The sequence below is a fragment of the Galleria mellonella genome, unplaced genomic scaffold, assembly GCF_026898425.1.
Source record: "Galleria mellonella isolate WM207_F2 unplaced genomic scaffold, CSIRO_AGI_GalMel_v1 utg21, whole genome shotgun sequence".
NCBI classification, from domain to species: domain Eukaryota; kingdom Metazoa; phylum Arthropoda; class Insecta; order Lepidoptera; family Pyralidae; genus Galleria; species Galleria mellonella.
This window is the reverse complement of record NW_026442037.1, coordinates 357,582-378,636: the sequence shown is the minus strand read 5'-3', so window position 1 is coordinate 378,636 and position 21,055 is coordinate 357,582. Positions and strand designations below refer to the sequence as shown.

The 21,055-nt window shown below is 34.3% G+C and overlaps 1 protein-coding gene across 7 annotated transcripts in view; it reads left to right on the top strand.

The window, feature by feature from the left end:
- The window catches only part of LOC113513069 (serine/threonine-protein kinase minibrain), a 166,558-nt gene extending 148,924 nt beyond the window's left edge, over positions 1–17,634 (top strand). For 5 of the 7 annotated variants that reach the window (XM_052894366.1, XM_052894369.1, XM_052894368.1 and 2 more), the window contains 9 exons: positions 1,846–2,034; positions 2,680–2,827; positions 4,492–4,665; positions 5,419–5,531; positions 7,119–7,328; positions 7,918–8,006; positions 9,357–9,486; positions 10,347–10,488; positions 14,345–17,634. In XM_052894366.1, the coding sequence (XP_052750326.1) occupies positions 1,846–2,034; positions 2,680–2,827; positions 4,492–4,665; positions 5,419–5,531; positions 7,119–7,328; positions 7,918–8,006; positions 9,357–9,486; positions 10,347–10,488; positions 14,345–14,463 (1,314 nt within the window). In that variant the 3' untranslated portion in view covers positions 14,464–17,634. Of the gene's footprint in view, positions 1–1,845; positions 2,035–2,679; positions 2,828–4,491; positions 4,666–5,418; positions 5,532–7,118; positions 7,329–7,917; positions 8,007–9,356; positions 9,487–10,346; positions 10,489–12,388; positions 12,568–14,344 lie in introns of those variants that run through there. The other 2 variants (XM_052894367.1, XM_052894371.1) reach the window with 2 other exon arrangements.
- The last annotated feature ends 3,421 nt before the right edge of the window (positions 17,635–21,055 follow it).

Sequence of the window (21,055 nt, the reverse complement as noted above, 5' to 3'; positions counted from 1 at the left end):
ACTGAATATAATGATAGTTCACGTGCTTTATGTTATTTCAGAATAGATGTATGAACCGTCAGAACCAACTCACCCCCTAAATGTCAGGAAGCTTTGTTTGGTTTTTTCTTTTCGTTTTTCCATGTTCTTATTTTTACCTAAACATTGACCGACTGACAGTCATGTAAGTAATAAATAGGTGTAGCCAGCCAAAGCCTCCCCAGTTGACGGGGCGCGCTCGGTCGTCTGTAAAATACACTCTCTAATATGTAGGTCGCTGTCAGAAATTTGGGTTATCGTTTGGCCGCGTCGATATGCGATGCTTCCGCACCAACACGCTGCGAATTCTATGCAGTTGCATATAATGTTTGTGTTTTACCTTAAGTTATGTAATAAAGAATAAGATGGCTAGGAGATGTTAGTTCACATGATTCAATTCTGATCATATTTATCATTATCATAACTAACTTTACTCGTTTATTACAAGCAGTCTACAAGCTGTTGTACTTCAGCATATTAGCTGACAATACATCTGAATTAATGGGTAGATCAATACACATTATACAGCTCATTCGCACGCCACACTCGGTTACCAACAGTCGCAACAGTGAGTCATATCTGGGCGAGCCTCGCGGTGCGATGTAAAAAACCCGTAGCAATGAACTTCCTATAGCCCCCAATCCATACGTTCGCTGCTGTGTACCTACAAATACAACATAATAAGCATATCGCGACCCATCGTCGATCAATGTCAACCGCATATTTGGGTCAACGTCCGTCAGCCGAATTCCCGCGCTTCGTCTTCTCTTCATTTCCTACAAACAACGCTTTCTTATGACTCTATATGTGTCTGCCTATTGCTTATTCCTAATTTTGATGATTCATCGTCTAGAGATTACATTCTCTTTTCAACAGACTTCAAAGAAGAAGTTTTCAATTAGATTGCTTTTTTTAACATACAGAATTGTGCGATATGTTTGCCAATGTTTCATCTATTGAATTTTATTTGTATGATTCTTCCATTTATACTTTTCGACAGGGTTTTTATCGTTAGGGTTGTTTCCTCTTAATTATCCTGTTAACTTTTTTTGTGGAACTAAACTTTTATTATCATCTTGTTTTAACAAAGTCTGAGTAATGTTTTAGCCATTAGTTAAAGACTCCATGATTTGGTATAAGTGCTTATAGTTATTTAAAAAATTATAATTGATATTCGTGTCAAATAAAAATATGACATTCATTAAGTATTATGTCATAATGATTAGGTTTGTTAACTATAAAATGTTATAAAAATATTAAACAAATATACAAAATCCCTTCAGTTCTTTGATGTTTTGACGTCAATATTAATTGTAGTTCATAAAAACTGGAAAACAATAAATCTGCTGTTGATAGAAATGAGGTGTACTCTATCATTACAACAACATCTGTTGCTTATTTTCAAATATATGATGCCATCTCTAAAATTATTATCTCCAAAACAAATGGGCTTGTACACTGATTATTATCTGGTATTGTTAGGATTAGGAACAAAATCTTTACTCTTTCTTTAATTTTGTGACAGTTATTAAATCTACTTATTTATAATTAGCATCGATTATCACTTTCTTTCGGATACCGTCAGTTTGTTTTGCCATTTCATATAGTATTAAAAATATATGAAGATGTACTAATTGTAACAGACGAATATTTGTTGCCAATAAGGATTTTGTCAATTACGTGATTGATCGTGATATTTGAAGTCTCTAAAATGAAACTAAAATAAACCATATCACGTTACGTGATCAGTTACTGTGAGAAATGGTTTTACAATATCTGTAAAGTCTTGACATAATGAATTAATTGGTATTTTTTCTTCTACTTCAGGTATATTATGCAAAGAAGAAACGGAGAGCGCAACAGTACCTGGGAGAGGATGGATCGCACAAGAAGGAGAGAAAGTTGTACAATGATGGTTACGATGACGATAACCATGACTACATCATCAAACAAGGCGAGAAGTTCCTCGACCGGTACGAGATCTCATCACCGATTGGCAAGGGGTCTTTTGGACAGGTCAGTCTTTTCATATTGTTCTTTTATCTAGAATCTATGAGATTATTTAATTACCGAACTGTTGCCAATTTGCCCTTAATGGGGAATCGTTTTTGGGAATTTTTTATCGATTCAAGAAACGTTATGAGGACATAATCTTGGACTAACGGCTTAGATTGATGAAAATATCCGAGACTAATTTAAAATGTGTAGGCAGATTCTCTTTATTGTTCCTTCCAAATGATTAAAGTAGTAAACCTAGCTAAAACTAAAAAAGTGCAAGAAAAGATCACACTATGAAAATAGTGGGCGGCCTTATTATTATTAGTGGGTATTATTAGATGCCAGGAGAGATTTGTACTAATCTATCATGATCAGTTGGTTGGTTAGTTATTGTTAATGATAGATATATCATTATTCTATCTGAGAGAGGTACCAAGAGTTTCAGGAGCCAGCGTATATGCATTAGACGAGTTATGAAAATGCATAGAGCAAGAAATATATGTAAGGTAGTAACCTTGGGCACTGTGCTCTCTCTCTGCCTATCTTATAAGGGATTTGTCGTGAAGATGTTCAAGAGGAACTTAATAAGCTTAGCACATCCTATAATTATAAGGAACAACTTTGGCAGCAATTGAAGATTTTACGTTGAATTTTCATTTACAGGTTGTGAAGGCGTATGACCACGAGGAGCAATGTCAAGTAGCGATAAAAATAATTAAGAATAAGAAACCCTTCCTAAACCAGGCACAAATAGAAGTCAAGTTACTAGAAATGATGAATAGGGCGGATGCTGAAAATAAGTATTATATAGGTAAGGATGCAGTTTTAAAATACGTAATGTTTTTTCATATTAAAATAATTAAGACATTTTTTTTACAATTTTATATAGCTTTATTATGAAACAAGTGCGTTTCATGTAAATACTCGTGAGATATACGGACAAAGATGTAGCGAAATGTCAACTAAATAGGCAGTTTAAAAATTTTTTAAGATCTAAATTGTTGACGGTACTAAATAATTTAATTTCATTCTTTCCCTCGCTTTTACTCACACATATGAGCTGTATTTCTCATGTTTATTGAATTCAGATCCAAAAAAATCTAATCAATGTCTTATCTTCAGTTATATGAATTTTAATTCATATATTTTTTTATTCTTTTTACTCTTTACAAACTACGAGAGCATTCTATATGCATATAATGAGGCGCACCAAGATTTTTAGTTAGCTAAGTTAGTTAAGTTAGCTAAGTACATAATAATCAAGTAATACTTGATTATTATGTATTATAGGAGAATATTCTCCTCACGTATTATAAACTAACCTTACCCCACGGGCTATGCAGATGAGGTTTCGATTACGTCTGTGTACACTTTAACTATATATTTAATTCCTTTAATTACCTTCCGAATACATTATAATGATGCAATTACACTATATACTTATATTTTTTTTAAATAATGAAATATTTCTGGATATATAATATCCCACAGCGCCATCTAGTCCCAAATTAACGAAATAATGTGTTACGATTTTAACATTTTCTTATAACGTAAACTTGAAAAAAGAAATGGAAAATATAATTATATCTTTTTATGTCTTTTTTACAGAACTAATTAATTCTGTATAATTTGTTTAGAAACATTTGCTCTTTTTATTGCGCACAGCGCCATCTAGTCGCGAACTAAGTAGAGCAATTATGGTATAGACTATTGTTTCGATTTATTTAAAAATATAATTTAATTGCTAATCCAACTTAATATTTTTTAGTTATTTCTAAATAAGCGACCGAATAAATTCATTAGTTTTAAATTCTTCTAATTGTCCCGTTTATGTATTTGTTACACGTTATGTTTTATTGGTCACATTTTAGTTACATACGTAATTATCTCAGTATATTCCTTTGTAATTTATTGTCGTTACAAGACCATTTCCATTCATAGTAGGGTGTAATTGTTTAATGGAGGTAATCAGATAATTATTTGCAGGACTTTATTAGAGATACATCCATATGCCTACAATTGGCATGTAACTACATTATTAAAGGCTTCGCAATAATTGATTGTTTTACTTTAAACATATTTTTGTAAAGTACGTATAAAAGTTTTTTAAAAATTTTATTTTACAATTATTCAGGTAAATCAATTTTATCCCCTTCACATATTTTTGTAGTACTATCATCTGTCTTATATTCCTTTTTATTGTACACTAGCTGTTTCCCGTGGCTTTACCCTCGTGGATAAGTATATAAAGTGTCCCATGTATTAAACCTTTCCATTGTATTAAGTTTCATTCAAATCCATCTAGTCGTTTAAGCGAGATTGAGTGAGAAACTTATAAACATTTTTACATACCTTTAAATTTAAACATAAAGTGAGTAGAATTTGTAGAATTGTAGATTGCAGCAAAAATACAGTCGCAATAACAATTTCTTCATTTTTTAAATTAGTTAAAATATTTTTTTTTTCCTGTTGCAGTGAAACTGAAGCGTCACTTCATGTGGCGCAACCACCTGTGCTTGGTATTTGAGCTGCTGTCGTACAATCTATACGATCTACTGCGCAACACCAACTTTCGCGGCGTCTCGCTCAACCTGACGCGCAAGTTTGCTCAGCAGTTGTGCACCGCGTTACTGTTCCTTAGTCAGCCTGGTAAGATTGTCATCGATACACTGTACAATGTGTTGTTCTAAATGTTCATTACACTTGAAGGGATTAAGGTACATATGCAAGCTGATACTTGTACTATATACATGTTTCAATACGGTTTAATGCAGATGTAACCAAATTTTGTTGACATAGAAAGAAAAAAAAACGCTCTCTAAGTGCATTTAGTGACAAATCGAAATATTCAACAATTAATCGATTTTTTATTTGTTGTATTTATTATTAAAGATCGACAGACTGTCTTACGGGTCACATCAATTACTCTTTGTTTACATTTTTTTTTAATTCTGTTCATATATAGGTATGATATGCACATCCTATAGGTATTCCTTTGTATGTGCTAGTGTATTTTTTATATATAAAACATAGAAAATATATGAAATCACATATAGAAATTGAGCAAATTTCCCCAAGAAAGGTTTTCGAATCAAACAATATTTTTATACATCTTTTAATGGCAAATAAACTGATGGGACACCTAATGTAAAGTGATTACTATCGCCTATAGACATAAACTACACCACACAATATGACTCTTGTTGTTATCATTTCTGTGAACATAGGTGATATACCTCTAAATTCTATTATTTCACTGCCATGTCCCGCTTTTCTAACCGAAACAGCCTGCAAGCATAGCTGCTTGATGAAAAAGACACGAGTGAGGCAGAGGCAGATGCCTATGCACATGATTTTCAATCTCTCACTAGTAAACTAATTGTTGTGTTTCTTCTCTTACAGAACTAAATATAATTCACTGTGATCTTAAGCCTGAAAATATTCTACTATGTAATCCGAAGCGGTCAGCCATTAAGATTGTAGACTTCGGGAGTTCGTGTCAACTAGGTCAAAGGGTGAGTATTCATTCGATTTATTAATTGAAAGCCTGCGCATACATTTTATTTTAGACCGAGGAAAAATCACTCATTGTCTATGCAGGCCTTTGTCTTTTACTCCTGTATTCATAAAAGCTAAAACTTCCTACAAACTAAATAATATTTTAAATAAAGGTTTTTTTTTCACATTGGAAAATTAACGCAAGAGAATTAAATAGAGTATATGTTTGTGAAACATGTGATGTGTTTATGACTTAGTTTTTATGAATAATATATCAATTATATAATAAAGTATATAAAAAAAAGCAGTCTATAAAAGTAGTTATTCTTAATCATTCTTAATTTAATGAAGATCTCTTTATTTCTAACAAAGCTGAGTTTTTTATACCACGAAGGTGTTAAACAAGCATACAGCTCTGATGGTGAACGCTCACTTTAGCCTATAGACGCCTGTAGCATTAGGGGTGTCACGTCCGCGTTGCCGACCCTGATGAAGCCTTAAGACGCCATTTTTGAAGAAACCCATTATTGTCTTTTTAATGAATAGTGTTAAATAGTGCTATTTGCGACCGGCCGATGCAAGATCTTTTACACCTTTTTTTATATACTTTTTTTTTAATTTTAATTTATAATTTTGATATATCTTGTATCTTTGACATTATCTTCTATTCTTATGGTTGTTTAACAATACATTTCTCTAGTAAAATCCATCTCTTCATCATTTATCAACCTATCACAATCCGCCCGTCCGTAATGAGTGCTTTTAAATTATGATCGCTAACGTTAATTCAAATATTCCGATTTATATAGTCGACTGCCAGTACGCTAATTGCGCAGATAAATCTATCTCATTGGGGGCGTGTGATTCAGTGGCCGATATGGCAGGGGTTATCGCCAATTGCGTCTCAAATATTATAATTATTCTTATCACTTGTACTTGTAAATTATGTTTTTTTTTTTAATCGGTGATAATGGAATGGTAGCCCCGCCTGCGCTATCGGTATACGCTGGCGGGACACCAGTGTGAGATTACAGATGAGAATAAAAGCCAGGTCCGTTAGTCCATCCTGATGAATTCATAAAGAATTAACCAAGTTGGTTTCTAGGGGGAGCCTCATGGAGGACGATCTGATAGGGTATATTAATAATAAATAATAATGTGGCTATTTCAACCCATTACTGAAAATTCCTAGTAAATTATAGTTAGGTTGTTTACAGATAAATTGTGTTGATGTCTGATCGGCGTCCTTTTAATGTCGTGACGTGGTGATCGGCTATTAATTAGGGGCAAACTATGAACTTTGCTATCTGTTACTTTGTTGAATTTGCGTGTCGATGCAAATTACGAGTATTTATTGGTATCTACTTATTGTTTATAGTAAATAAATCGTAGATACTTTCACTAAATATAATGTACTAGGATTTATTTTCATACTGCGACCGAGTAATCAATATCTGTCTATTTACTAATTCCCTTTCATGTCATATTTCTATTTTTTTTTTATCTTTTTGCTTTACTTTTTACCAGATCATCCACTGCATTTGTTTAAGAAAAGACAACCAGAGGTTTTTATATAAAATGTATGTGTGTGTATTTAATTTCAGATATACCAATACATCCAGTCGAGGTTCTACAGGTCGCCGGAGGTGCTTCTCGGCGTGCCGTACGACCTCGCGATAGACATGTGGTCGCTAGGTTGCATACTCGTCGAGATGCACACAGGTGAGCCGCTGTTCAGCGGCGCCAATGAACTCGACCAGATGAACAAGATCGTCGAAGTGCTCGGCATGCCACCCGATCATTTACTAGATCAGGTATGTGTTTAATACAAGTCAATCAAAGAGATTTTTTTTTAGTCTGAAAAACTCTAGTATTGTAGGGGATAAATGGAGCTAGCGTGATGCAGAAAACAGGCATATTACTTGGAGTGTTTATTTATTTATTTTTTGTTGATTACTTTACAAAAATATTTTTAGTTCTTAATGCCATGTAGTATTCTTTGCGAGCCAACCTTTGGCAAGGCAGAAATGTAGTAAAAGTATTGAAAATTATTATGGATAAATAGTTACATACACATCTATATTGATCATCTTCATATAAATATACTATAAAATGTTCATTTTTGAACTTGGTGGAACTGGCAAGATAATTGGGTGCTAATTAAAAAAACAGAGTTGCTACTTCTGCAGGAGCTTTAAATTGAATTAGCATCTTTTGTCATTTCCATAACACTGACCGAAATTCAACTAATCTGTGTTATAGTTGTAATTTTTTTTTTTATTATATGTATTGTGGATTATTACAATATATTATCATTCATTCATTAAAAAATTTGGTATATGCAACATTTATACTGGTAATTAGGTCTATCTAATTAAATATTATATTAAACTATATTTTCAGGCCCACAAAACGAGAAAGTTCTTCGACAAATTACCAGCCTCCGAAGGTGGTGGCTATGTGTTAAAGAAAGTCAACGGGAAAGATGGAAGGTAAGTGTTTAAAGTAATTAAGGAGTATTTTAGTATTAAAAGTTTCGTAAGCACACATTATATTTTAATGTAATAACTACAGGTTTAACTTACGTGTAATTAGATCGAGAAAGTTCGACTAGGTTCGGGACCAATTCGGGACCCTTAATCATGAGCGGCTGATTAAGCTTGTTCGACTAATTACACGTAAGTTAAATCGGTATTTATAACATTAAAATTAAGGAGTAAACTATTTATTATTGTGTAAAATCTCTCTCAATAATCTAATCCGGTCAGTAAATCGCTGGAGGAATTCTGACTACCAAAGAGTTGTTTATATATTACTGTAAGCTTAAGTAGTGGTATGGTTACGTTACAGTGGTGCTTTGAAAGTGTGTATCCTCATCAATGTGTGTAAATATTGAAAGATGAGTATCGAGCGAAAGACAGGTGTCGATAACGCGCACAGTGCTTACAGATAACCCTGTACATAGTCTAGTATGTGTGCGTGTGTGTTTGTGTGTGTGTATGCACGAATATGTCTAGCAAGAGACCCGTATCCGGAACTATCTTCTGCAGTACACTGTGCAGTTGTATGTATGCGTGTTTAACGAAACACAAGCATCGGTAGATCACACTGCCAGATGATCTTGTAAAGAAAGGTAGTGTGTGTTGACTGTCGAACACGAAACAAGTATCGGTAATTCTCACAGCAGTGTCTGATGACCTTGTAGAGTCCAGTGCATGTGTGTATGTATGAATGTTGCAAAACACAAGCATGTTTTTTTTTTTAATGGGTGATAATGAAATCGTAACCCCGCCTGTGCTATTGGTATACACTGGAGGGATATCATACCAGTGAGGGATGATAGGTGAGGATGAAGCAGGTCAGTTAGTCCACCGTGTCGGATTCAACTTGAATTAACCACGATGGTTTGCAGGATGAACTGCGTCGAGGTCGACATAATAATGTGTATTTACCAGAGGGAGACTTTGTACAAAAGTCGTCAAATTGTGTTTGCATGGCTGTGTTTCGGTTTGAAGAATTAACAGAGGAATACGAGTCCTCAGGAATGGCAGCGCATGGGGGGTATCATGGGCGAAACAGTTATGTCCATGGTACTGCTCATGTCTATAGGCGACGGTTACCACTTTCCATCAGGTGGGCCGTCAGCTTGTTTGCCTTCTAAGTTGTATAAAAAAAAAAAAAAAAATAGTAATGGGAAAATTACACCCCATTACTAACAATTCCTTTCCCTCCGATAAAAGCATGTTAGGATGAGCTTGTAAAGAATGTTTAGTGTGTGTGTGTGTGTGTATGTGTATGAGTGTGTAAGAGTGAGACGAGACAGTTGTCGGTAACTCGAACAGCGGTTACAGGAAGTACCGCGCGGCGGGCACGCGGCGGCTGCACGACATCCTCGGCGTGGAGGGCGGCGGGCCGGCCGCGCGCCGCCGCGGCGAGCCCGGCCACTCCGTCTCCGACTACCTCAAGTTCAAGGTAACTCCTCCATTTTATTGCCTGCCCTTTGCAGTTTAACTGAACTTTATTGCCCGTTCTTCTCGTTTTATGAAATGATAAATCTACAATGGACCGTGTGGGCCCGGCGTAGAATAGGTCACCCCTTCTTCTCCCGTGGGTGTCGTAAGAGGCGACTAAGGGAACTTAATGGTCAAGGGATGGGCAGTAGCGTCCTTTCTAAAATATTTAAAGCCTAACTGCGATTGACAAGCATTTTCAACTATTGGCAAAACCCCCCAAGGGTCACGAGTCAAGTGGATAGTTAAGGGCCGATATGATGATGATTTTATATATTTTTGTAGATTTAACCTGTCACCAATCCTACTACAAACAAATTGTACCAATAATTTGAGTTATCTATATAAATACACAACGGGAATTGTATGAAATGTCAAAAATACTGTTTGTCAACAGTAAATTCATAAAATTACTGTTGTGCATTATAAACATCGTGAAACAATTAACAGAACTTCTGTTAATTGCTACTAAAAATAATTTGAGTTATGTAAAAGATTGCAAAAATTCGGTGTAATCTGAACATTCTTCAATGTTATTTCACTCCTCGTTGTTTTCTTACGTAATAATTCTACATCAAAATGTTTTTTTATTTTAAATCAGTGTAGAGAATACTAATTTGGTTTCATTGAAAAAAATTTCTTTGTGCCTTAAACATGTTTCTGTATCTAAATAAGTGCATACTCTCTCTGAGGATAGTGAACCTTCAGTATTTATTCTGTGGAAATTTCCCTATACTAAGTTCACGAGTAAATAATTAATTAATTTAGTTTTTTTTTTTTTTTTTCTTTTTAAATAATACTAAAATTACATAAATCTTTCAGGACTTAATCCTCCGTATGCTCGAATATGATCCCAAGCAACGCGTGACGCCGTACTACGCGTTGCAGCACAACTTCTTCAAACGCACCGCGGACGAGTCGACGAACACGCAACAGGCGCAGGCGCAGTCACATCACCAGCACGGTGAGTTCTAGAACATTCCACGTTTTCAGAACTTCCACGGTGCAAGGTAAATACGACGCTCGTGTTTACACGTTAGGGCTCTTATTGAACACGGAGTGTACAATGATGTGCATATTACGCCGGCCTGAGAACAGGCGAGCGCGGGAAGTGCAATGTAAAATGATCTTTAATGTCATATAAATAAAGAAGAGAATATTTTGATGGCCGACGGACGTAGGATGGTGCTAAGGTTGAACATTGTTGAATTCAATTCATACTTGTATATTATTTGACATTATTTTATATTGCATTTGTATCGCCTACTTGTTCTTTTTCGGTTGTAACATTTAATAATTTTCAGAAACAAATGAAAAATTTTTATAATAAAAAAATGTTTCACTCAAAAGAACAATATATTAAACTATTGTTTTGTATATTAAACAGAGTAATGATAACATAATCATTATTATGTTATTTATTAAGACTAAGCTATACAATAATAAATTAAAAATGTATGGCGTAATTAAAAAAAAATAGGAGAAAATATTATATCAACTATTTTTATTCCTTTGTCGGCAATGTATGGCATGTGCATATGTTTCATGCCATCATATTTCTCTTAGATCAAAATCGTATATAAATTTAGAAGTAAATTACCTATCATATCATTGGCATTCCTTGTGAAATTAAAATTAAAAAAAAAATATAAACCAAAACTTGTGTTGAAAATGTCTACTTATTGAATATGTCTATGATAAATGTGAATAATTATTTCCAGAGTGACAAAATTAAAGTTGAAACATCGACTCATTTTGTTGCATATAATTTTCTACGATCTGTTACATTCGCGGAAGATCAGTAACTTCGTCGACTGATCATCATAGACCTCTCGCTCTTACAGATTATTCCGTCGTTAAAACTCAGTATGTTTGGTTAGCTAATCGTATATAATAGATAACATCCAAAGTATAAATTCAATGAAATAAACGTTACAGATTAACTTATAATTTTTTAAATTTGATAAATATTGTATTTAATTTTTTCGCTCTGGAAACAATGTACGTATTAAGAGATCGGCCATTTGTTTAACATATTCATTTCGAGCTTGTGTCGTGTTCTTTGCTAACACATAACGCTTAATCATTTCATATCTACTAATCAATATGACGTCAGAGATACCTTCGATGAAAATCATCATGGAGTTTTCCTGTTAAATTAGTCTTATTTTATTAATCATTTTATATATACATATATGTATAATGTAGTTCTCATTGAAAATTCGATTAAATATTGAAAACATAATATTTTTGTGATTGAAAAATTGGGAATGTACGTCGAAACTGCAACTCTGATGGCCAGCTTACATTTTTTTTATGCAATTTGGAATAGCAAACAAGCTGACGGCCCACCTGATTGAAAGCGGTAACCGCCGCCTATACACATGAGCAGTACCGTGGGCATAACAGAGTATACTGTTTCGCCCATTCGTTACCATTCCTGAGGGCCCAGATGTTATTCTTCTGTACTCTGTAAATCCACTGCCATATCCCACTTTCCAAAACGAAATACAGCCATGCAAACACAACTGCTGTGTAGCTGTGTGTATTGAGTCTGTAATGGGCAAAATAACAAATGAAAGCTCGATGGTAAGAGTATATCACAAAGAATTAGCAAAGATGTGCAGTTTCAAAAAGACAAATATACTATTTGATTTTTATATTAGACTTGGATTTTTTCAATCATTAAAATATTTCGTATTAATTTTAATCACATTTTCAATACTTTAAATACACAATTATTAAAATATTCTATATCATTATCAAGATTATTAAATTGAGACTGTCAAAAATATCTGTTACAACTTCCAAGCATAAAAGTGGTCCTTATAACATTGTGTATAATGGCAATATTCCCGTGGCAGATGGCCCGTCGGACCCGCGATGACTAGAGCGGTCCGGCGGCCCCGGTCCGCGACACTAACGCTGCTCCATAGTGCCTAACGATTACTGCCAGGTCTGCGTCTTAGATCGTCGCACTACGCAACAAATTACAACCTTAACACACGTGCATAGACACGACGGAAACAATTGCACAGCAAAATGAACCTTATGACTATTAACAAATTAAATATAAAATTAAATGTCTATGTTATTCTATGGAGCATATTAAACACTATCACATATATAATAAAAATATTAATTCATAAAGCACTTTTAATATTTTTAAAAGTGTTAAAAAATAGGGACCAGGAACAAGGCTAAATTGTACTTTATTCCCTTAATACGAGAGTTATTTTTTATTCGAAATTTTCCCCTAAAGTAAATCTTCTGTACGCAATAGTTTGTTATTGATTTATTATTTAATTCAAGGTCTGTGCTTGTATATTGATAGTGTAATATCCTCTATGAAAAGCTAATAATATTCTTATTTTAAATAATTATCTTATGTGTATTTAGAAAATCACTAAATAAGTCGCATTTTTTGATATTGTAAAAAAAATAACTAAATAACTTACAACATTCGTCTGTCATCTATGTACAGAAATATATAAGTACATAGTGGACGCGTGTGATATGCGTGTAATTTGTTGCATAGTGCCAACTTGATCTTATTTTGTCAGAATGTAATCCCCCCGCCCCCAAGTGTCCCAGGCCCAACCAATCCCGGATGACGAATGCCATGTCCGACGCATGATCTCGTTGTTGTTGCATGTTCTGTGTTAATTGAAATTTGCAGCCATATTATAAATCATTATTTACAAAACATATAAAAAAAATAATAATATGAATTGTTTTTGCATAATTTTTTAAACAATATATAAATCTGATTATAAATTAAAATATCTATAAAAATGAGATTTTAGTATTAAAATAATTATTAGATTTTACATTTTCATGTTATTATAATAAAGCTGCAGATTTTTAATTACATTTTAGTGTAACACCTATTTATTTAACTGTTATGCGGTATTAGTTACTACTTTTATTTCAATAATTTTGACAACATTCAAAATGTTTTAATTTCAACTGCTTATCAGTAACACAGTGTTTTACATTACAATTGCTATTCCATCCCATTTATTATACACCCATATTTATTACCCCGAATGCAGTGACTCATGGACATTAAAGCACATTATACACAATCTGTGGATAATTTTTTTTTTTTTTGTATATAAAATGGGTTCTAAGTCTTCTATTTATACATACTTTAAAGTGACAAAATTGAATGTCGATAAAGTAATATTATATATTACTTTAAATGATAGCAGTGGTGTGCCAAAGTAGTTTAATTTATTACACACAGTTCTTTTTATTTTCACTTATTTAATGTTTTCCAGAAGACGCACACATTGAAAAAAATAGGTTTTTACACATTTGATATGTTCTAGTTGTTGTACACATCAGGAGTATAGTATTTTACACACTCGATGTATAACAGAGGCACACACACATCAAATGTGTAAAAAATATTCTATAGCAGGATAGTCTACTGACTCTCAATTATTACTCTATAAAAGTGTTCCTAAATAGCAAAAATAGAACCCTATACTGTATGTATATTATACGTATTAAATAATCGATTCTAATCCACCGTACTGTGTACTTGCGCTTAAATGTCCTTTGAGTCGTTTAGATGTAAAGAACGATACAACCGTACTGATCCGATACAGCACAAGATTGCCATTTAATTTTATATTGTATGTTTTATAATACATTTTGCAATACTCCAAGATTGCGATAATTGTGTTTTTCTTCCTATTATAAATTGTATTATTTGTCTCAGAGTTTAAAGATCAAAATTCAATGACAAATACTTTTCTGTATCGGCGCGGTCGGTTATAATGAGCGATTTTAACGTGTATGTATACCCACAGTGGGCGGCGCGCGGCTGTGGGGCGGCTCCGAGCGAATGGACGTGGAAGGCGTTCGGCGTGAAGATGACTTGCTGCAGCCCGTTTGCCAATTGCAGCACAGCCCTGTCGCCATACACTAGCGCCACTACCGCTACTAGCGTCACTAGCTCTACTAGCGTCGCGCCACTAGCGCCGCCGCCAGACAAACTGACACGGTTGTCAAACTGACATTGCAGCCCTGTTGTCTCCGAGCGATAGCGTCATGTGGACACTTATGCTGTCGGGTCATCGAAAACAGATATTAAGTTTATTCGCCGTTGCTTTACTTTACGCGCTAGTCAAAATTAATATCTCACTTTCAACAGACGCTTGTAAAACAAGTGTCCCTGAAGCAAGTGAGGGAGCAGCACTAAACTAGTGAGGTGACAACCCGTACGTCGTCACGTAATTTGTCTATTGAAGTGAAAGATGGAGTGAACAGTCCAGTGTGATCGTTAGTGGCGCGGCGGACGCGAAGTTACTCGAGATAGTCACAGGACCGAACGTCGAACGTGGGATTCTAAGTGGCTCGATAACCACCACGGACACTAACGGTGCTTATAAGACACTGCTATGTATAGTCAATATAAGTGATTTTGTACTCTAGCTGACCGTAATACTAGTGTAATTCGCGACCTACCGAACTCGGACTCGTGGACGTGACGCTTCGGAATGTCGTAACGAACAGTCGATAATAAGACAAGTGCTCAAAAGAGATATGGTTGTGTGTGCTAACTGGTACTGTATGGACTATGAGTTTAGTTAATTACGCACACTTGCGTGACATTGCCGCTAGTGAGGGAGGTACGTGGACGACCGCAGTCGGGCCATATCGAGCCGCAGGCAGAGCGCTGCGCACGGGCATAACTGTTGGTGTAGTTTAAGTAAAATAAAATCACTCTATATTTAGAGGACGGTATAGAAGCGAGTGTAGTGAGTAATTCTAGAGAAATCAAGACACCTCGGCGTTGGACTAGAACTCTAGTACAATCTGTGGCAGGACTATTGGACTGAATCCATATTTATAATTATATATTTTTATTTAATGCGATAAGTCTGACTGTAAAGAAAATATGATTGGTGACGATTTGTTACGTTGTAACATGTATTATTTGTTCTTAATGGCTTCACTCGACAGTACTTAGAGATTGTTCCGTACGACCGCATATGAAACTAAACACCACAACCGGTTGCATAAAAGGGCATGAAAGCTAGGTTTTTTTATTGTTACGCAATGCATATCAAGAACGCAATATGGTAGTAAATAAATAATGTATATAAAATTTAGGGAACCAGACTAATGGATACAGACTGCAATATAAACTGGATAGTCTAGACTTTAGTTACGAACTATGCTAGTTAGGCTTTCATTCAGTTATAATTATCACAAGCTTTATATTTTTAAAGTGTCGGCAACTGATGACTGAAAACAAAGGGCCAATGTGAATTTGTTTTTTACACAAACAATTGTAATAGATTTAAGTATGTTTTATGCACAAAAGTGAATTATATTGTCACACCTGGCTTATTTATTTGACTGATTATATTATCAAAATTGTTCATTCGATGCCCTCGCATTACAAACTTGTTCATATAGGACGCAGAGAACCTCAGATACTTGAGCCAGCCTCGAGCGCTGGTTATTTTTAACCGTTGGATTATTCAGACGATGTGTAAAACAGAATAGTATTTAGGTAATTCTATAAAACACAAAATGTACTTGTAGGTTACGAGAATGTTGAATCATATATAAAATTTTTGGGTATTTCAGATAGGGAATTAATAATGTGAATTATTGACTTGTTCAACCTTTTTGGATTTGAATCTACAATAGACTAACCTCATTGCAAACAGACTGGTCGAAACTTTGTAACGGAGATATTTTGTATAGTATTACACTGAATCACTGCCTTATAGTGCCGGAACTGTGCGTGGGCCCATCATTCGACTGTGCACTTTTAAAGCAGACTGCCTTGTTAGTTAAGTAATGTTTAATTTCTCCAATAAGACACGGGACTCCTTTAATATGTTTAACGGAGTCTTGAATTTGAATATACTTAAATCTTGCTTCTATCGCCTTGTGTTTTAAAGGTGTTTGCAGCAAGTGAAATGTTATAATAATAATATTGTTTATCAGAATATGAAGCTATAGTACGTACATATTAGCAACATGATCGAGTAAACTATATCGAGCCTGCGCAAAAGTCGCTCGAATGCGGGCCCACAACTTAGCAACTTTAACCAGAACTCGTATATATAGTAAAATATAATTTTTAATTATTTTAGTTAATTATTGACTGACGTAATTTTGGTCCTGGGTAAAGCTGCTGATTCGACGATGTCGCAACTGAACGCAGATTATTTCGTACTGACTGCAAACCGTTGCTGTGAATTTTTATAAAAAAAAAAAAAAGTACTACAACACTACTATAATTTTTTTTTAACAAGTATATGTGTGATCGAGCAATTTGTTTTCTTGCATGAAGCATTAAAGTATTTTTCAACGTTCATTTCGTGTAGTGCTGATAAAATAGTTTATTCAATTTCATTGTAGATTTGAATCTATTTCTAATCTCGCTGTTCTGTATTATAAATTTTTAACTATCTGTATAATATCTACTATAATACTTTTCTGCTTCATGAGGTTATAGGATTGTTAGAATGAATATAAAAATAGGTATGGGATACACGTTTTATTTGACGATAGTGCAGTGTCGAGCATTGAAATGGCAGGTTTCCAAAATGTTCTCAATGTGTATTACAATTACAAATTGTTATAATTAAATTTTTACAATTGTACAATTGTATTTATGTTTCTTCAGTTTTATAATATTAAATTTTGCAATATAATTATTAAATAATTAAGTTTACGTGCATTAAAATAGATTATTATTTGTTATTAACATACCGTACATTGTATTGTTTTGTTTTGTTGGCGAAAGGAAATCTGCCGCAACATTGTTATCACGATTTGTCAGAAAGTAAGTGATAAAACACAAAACACCAACCTAATTGAATAGTTTATAAATCCATTACTCAAGAAAGGCCCTAGGTGTTTGCGCTTGAGTATGTAATATACTATAATTACTATTTATTTGTACTGTGACAGTATGGGATTATATCAGAGTGGTGGCATGTGCTGGTGCGCGAAGCTATGAGCTAAAAGTTTATTTCCTATCGGATTGTCAGTTCGCAGGCACTGTAACAATAAAAGGATAGAGCTTTATGTCACTAAGTTTTGTATTTTAAATCAATAAACGATAGCAATGACATGTGTGTCTTTTATTATATATTCCTTATTTATATTGTGACGTGAGCTTCTTATTTATTTATTTAAATAACTTTATTGACCAAAATAAGGTACAAACGGCGGACTTAATGCTAGTAGCATTTTCTCCCAGTCAACCATTGGCATGAAGAGTGAATCACGAACGTGGTACTTAATTATTGTAATAGGTAAAGAAAATAACAAGTAATAATGTATACCTATACAAAATAATTAAAACATAGATAAATATAAAGGACTATTCATAGACTATGGACAAATCTTAAGGAACCTTATATCTTACTAGCTGTATACCGCGGCTCCTCCAGCGTGATAATACATAAAGTATCCTATATTCTAAGTTAGCGTATAACCTACCCGTGTAACATATTTCATTCAAATCTGTTCAATAGTTTTTGCGTAAAAGAGTAACAAATGTCCATTTTTATTTAATATATCTTATAATATCCATCCTTACGTCCATCCATTCATCCATCGTTACGAACATTCGCATTTATTATATTAATATGATTGCAACTTCTACGGCAGAAAGCTAATTCAAGAACCTAATTATTTGCATGGTAAAATGCCTCTCAAATCGCACAAGATTGATTATATAGATTCTGGTGTAGGAAGATGGTGAATGATGCGCCTATAGAAGATATTGTAGATATTATGTCAAACTATCCTAGCCTTCAATCAATCAATCTTCAATCGCAATCGCATTTGTCCTTTCCTAAGAATTATAGTCTCAATCCCTTCATAATTAACGTAAATAATCTGATATATCCTCGTTTCGGATTTTATCACGCAAAGAGACTCCGAGTATAGCCCTCTCCATAGTTTGCTGAGTCATTTGAAGCTTTTGCATACGGGCAATCGTGTAGGACCATGTTACGGTTCCATAAGTCATCACTGGCAACACGCACTGGTTAAAGACCTTCGTTTTCAAACTCTGAGGTATTTTGGATGAAAAGATGTGGCGTAGTTTCCCGAACGCTGCCCAACTGAGCTAAATTCGTCGGTTGACCTCTCGGTCGAAGTTGGATTTACCCATTCGGAAAACTTGTCTAAGGTATATACTCATCGATAACTTTTTTTTTTATACAACTTAGAATGGCAAACAAGCTGACAGCCCACCTAATGGAAAGTGGTAACCGTCGCTTATAGACATGAGCAGTACCATGGACATAACAGAGTATACTGTTTCGCCCGTGATACCCCCCATGCGTTGCCATTCCCGAGGACTCAGGTGTTATTCCTCTGTACCCAGTAAATTCACGCCATATCCCACCCTTCAAACCAAAACACAGCCATGCAAACACACTGCTTCACGGTTGAAACACGAATGGGACAGAGGTACCCAAGCAATCGAATGTTGTACAAGTGTAGTGTTCCTAATCGTAATCGGTATAGGTGGGGGGAAAGGGATTGTTAGTAATGGAGACTGGAGAATCCCATTGCTAGCAATATACCCAACCAGGTCGATCTCCTCGCGGTTCTCCCTGGAAACTATCATGGTTAATTCCTGATGAATTCATCATGATGGGCTAACTGGCCTGTTTTCATTCTCATCTATCACCCTTCACTGGTGCTCCGCCAGCGTATCCCGTTAGCGGAGGTGGGGTTACCATACCATTTTCACCCATCAAAAAAAAAAAACCGGTATAAGTGTGACACGGACGTTAGACATGATTTTAGTCTTTTCTATGTTCATCTTAAGACCTACGGATTTTTACGTATTAACTCAAAAATATACTACTAATATAATAGAATTTTAAATATCTCCTATGTACAGAGACATATTAAAAAAACAAATGAGAGATCATAATTAGACTTAGGTATAAGACCAATAGATGCCAAAACAATAAGTTTTAGAAATTTGGCCGTCTGTGTATTTGTCGTCTGTCGTCACGCAAAAACTGTTACACCAAACTGTATATTTTGTCTTGATACTTCATCGAAAAATGATTAAAATCGTTAGTTTTACGCATACGAAGTAGCGAGTAAAAAGCTACTAATAAATATAAAAGTTTGTAAAAAAATTTAAATGGCTTTGTAATTAAAAAATGCTAACATGTTTTGTGCTAAAAAGCCTGAAGCACATTTGAATTAAATTGTCTAGTACAGACATAGACGTAGTATGATGAACTCATGTACCTACTTTATAATCTATAACCAAAGGTTGTCTGAAGGAGATTGCTAAGCGATAAGATCTCCCTTTTTATCACTTCTCATTAAAATTTGTTGTATTTATTATTTATATAAACAGTGCAATAAAGTGCAAATAAATAAACTAACCTAGTACATAATAATATCAAACCCAGTGTATACCGATAGCGTAGGTGGGGTCACCATTCAAATAACATCAAAACTCTCATAAATTTATTTTAGCTATTTAACTGTTTTGTCTCTTTCTTTTCTGCTAAATTCTTAGTTTGAATGAGAGTGACAAAGTAGTTAAAATAGGTTTGTAGGAAGTTTCAGCTTTTATGAATAAGGTCGTAAAAGAGTTGAGATTGATCATCTGGTGGAAAATATAAAAAAAAATCCACTTTATACTTTTACGATTTTGGGAAGCAATTTTTTACATTTTCGTTACCTGTTGTTACCTGCCAAAGCTACGATGATCAAAACTCTTTTAGTTCCCTGATCATTTTTACCTGTGTTTGGGGCATGCGCAGAGAAACTTTTAGCTTTTATAATATAACGAAGATCTGTCCGTAGCCGGCTCTTGTTCTATATGAAGGTGAGTAGCTCAAAATAATAGTACTGCCGATAAGAAAACTTTTGATAGCACAGCCTGGAAGAGATGTTGATTGATGAAAGATCTTATTGCAGAGCATAATATTTTGTGGACTCAATTAAAATGTATATACGATAAATATTGATCCTTTATTTCATATGTAGGTAGGTAATCTTTATACATTTTTGGATTTTTTAATATGTGAAAATGGTATGGTAAATTATCGGCTATATACACTGGAAAAGGCAGTTAGTCCTTCATGAATCAACGATAATTTAAATAAAAATGTGTTCCAGGAATAAGAAATGTACAATAATATATAAATGTTTTTTGGAACCATTTTCCAAGTAAATTAAAAAATTGAAATGAGACAGTATAGTTAAATGTATAAATATAATGTATAGGTATAAATTTATTTTTTTGTTAATTTTAATCTGTTTATAAAAGTGTCTCCATTATGCTTTTTTCATTTAATAATTAAAAAAATCTGAAATCAATAAGCCGGAAAATGTACATTTTTCTCACCCAAAAAGGGATGGCCAAGTTATATTTTAGATGAATACCGTATTAGAGCGGCGTATTTAGAGTGGGGTCCTGATGGGCCGTCCGAACAATGGGCTAAGTGCCCAAAAGGATGCGTATTAATGTTTGTTACATACGTGTTTTTCGACAACGCGCGCGT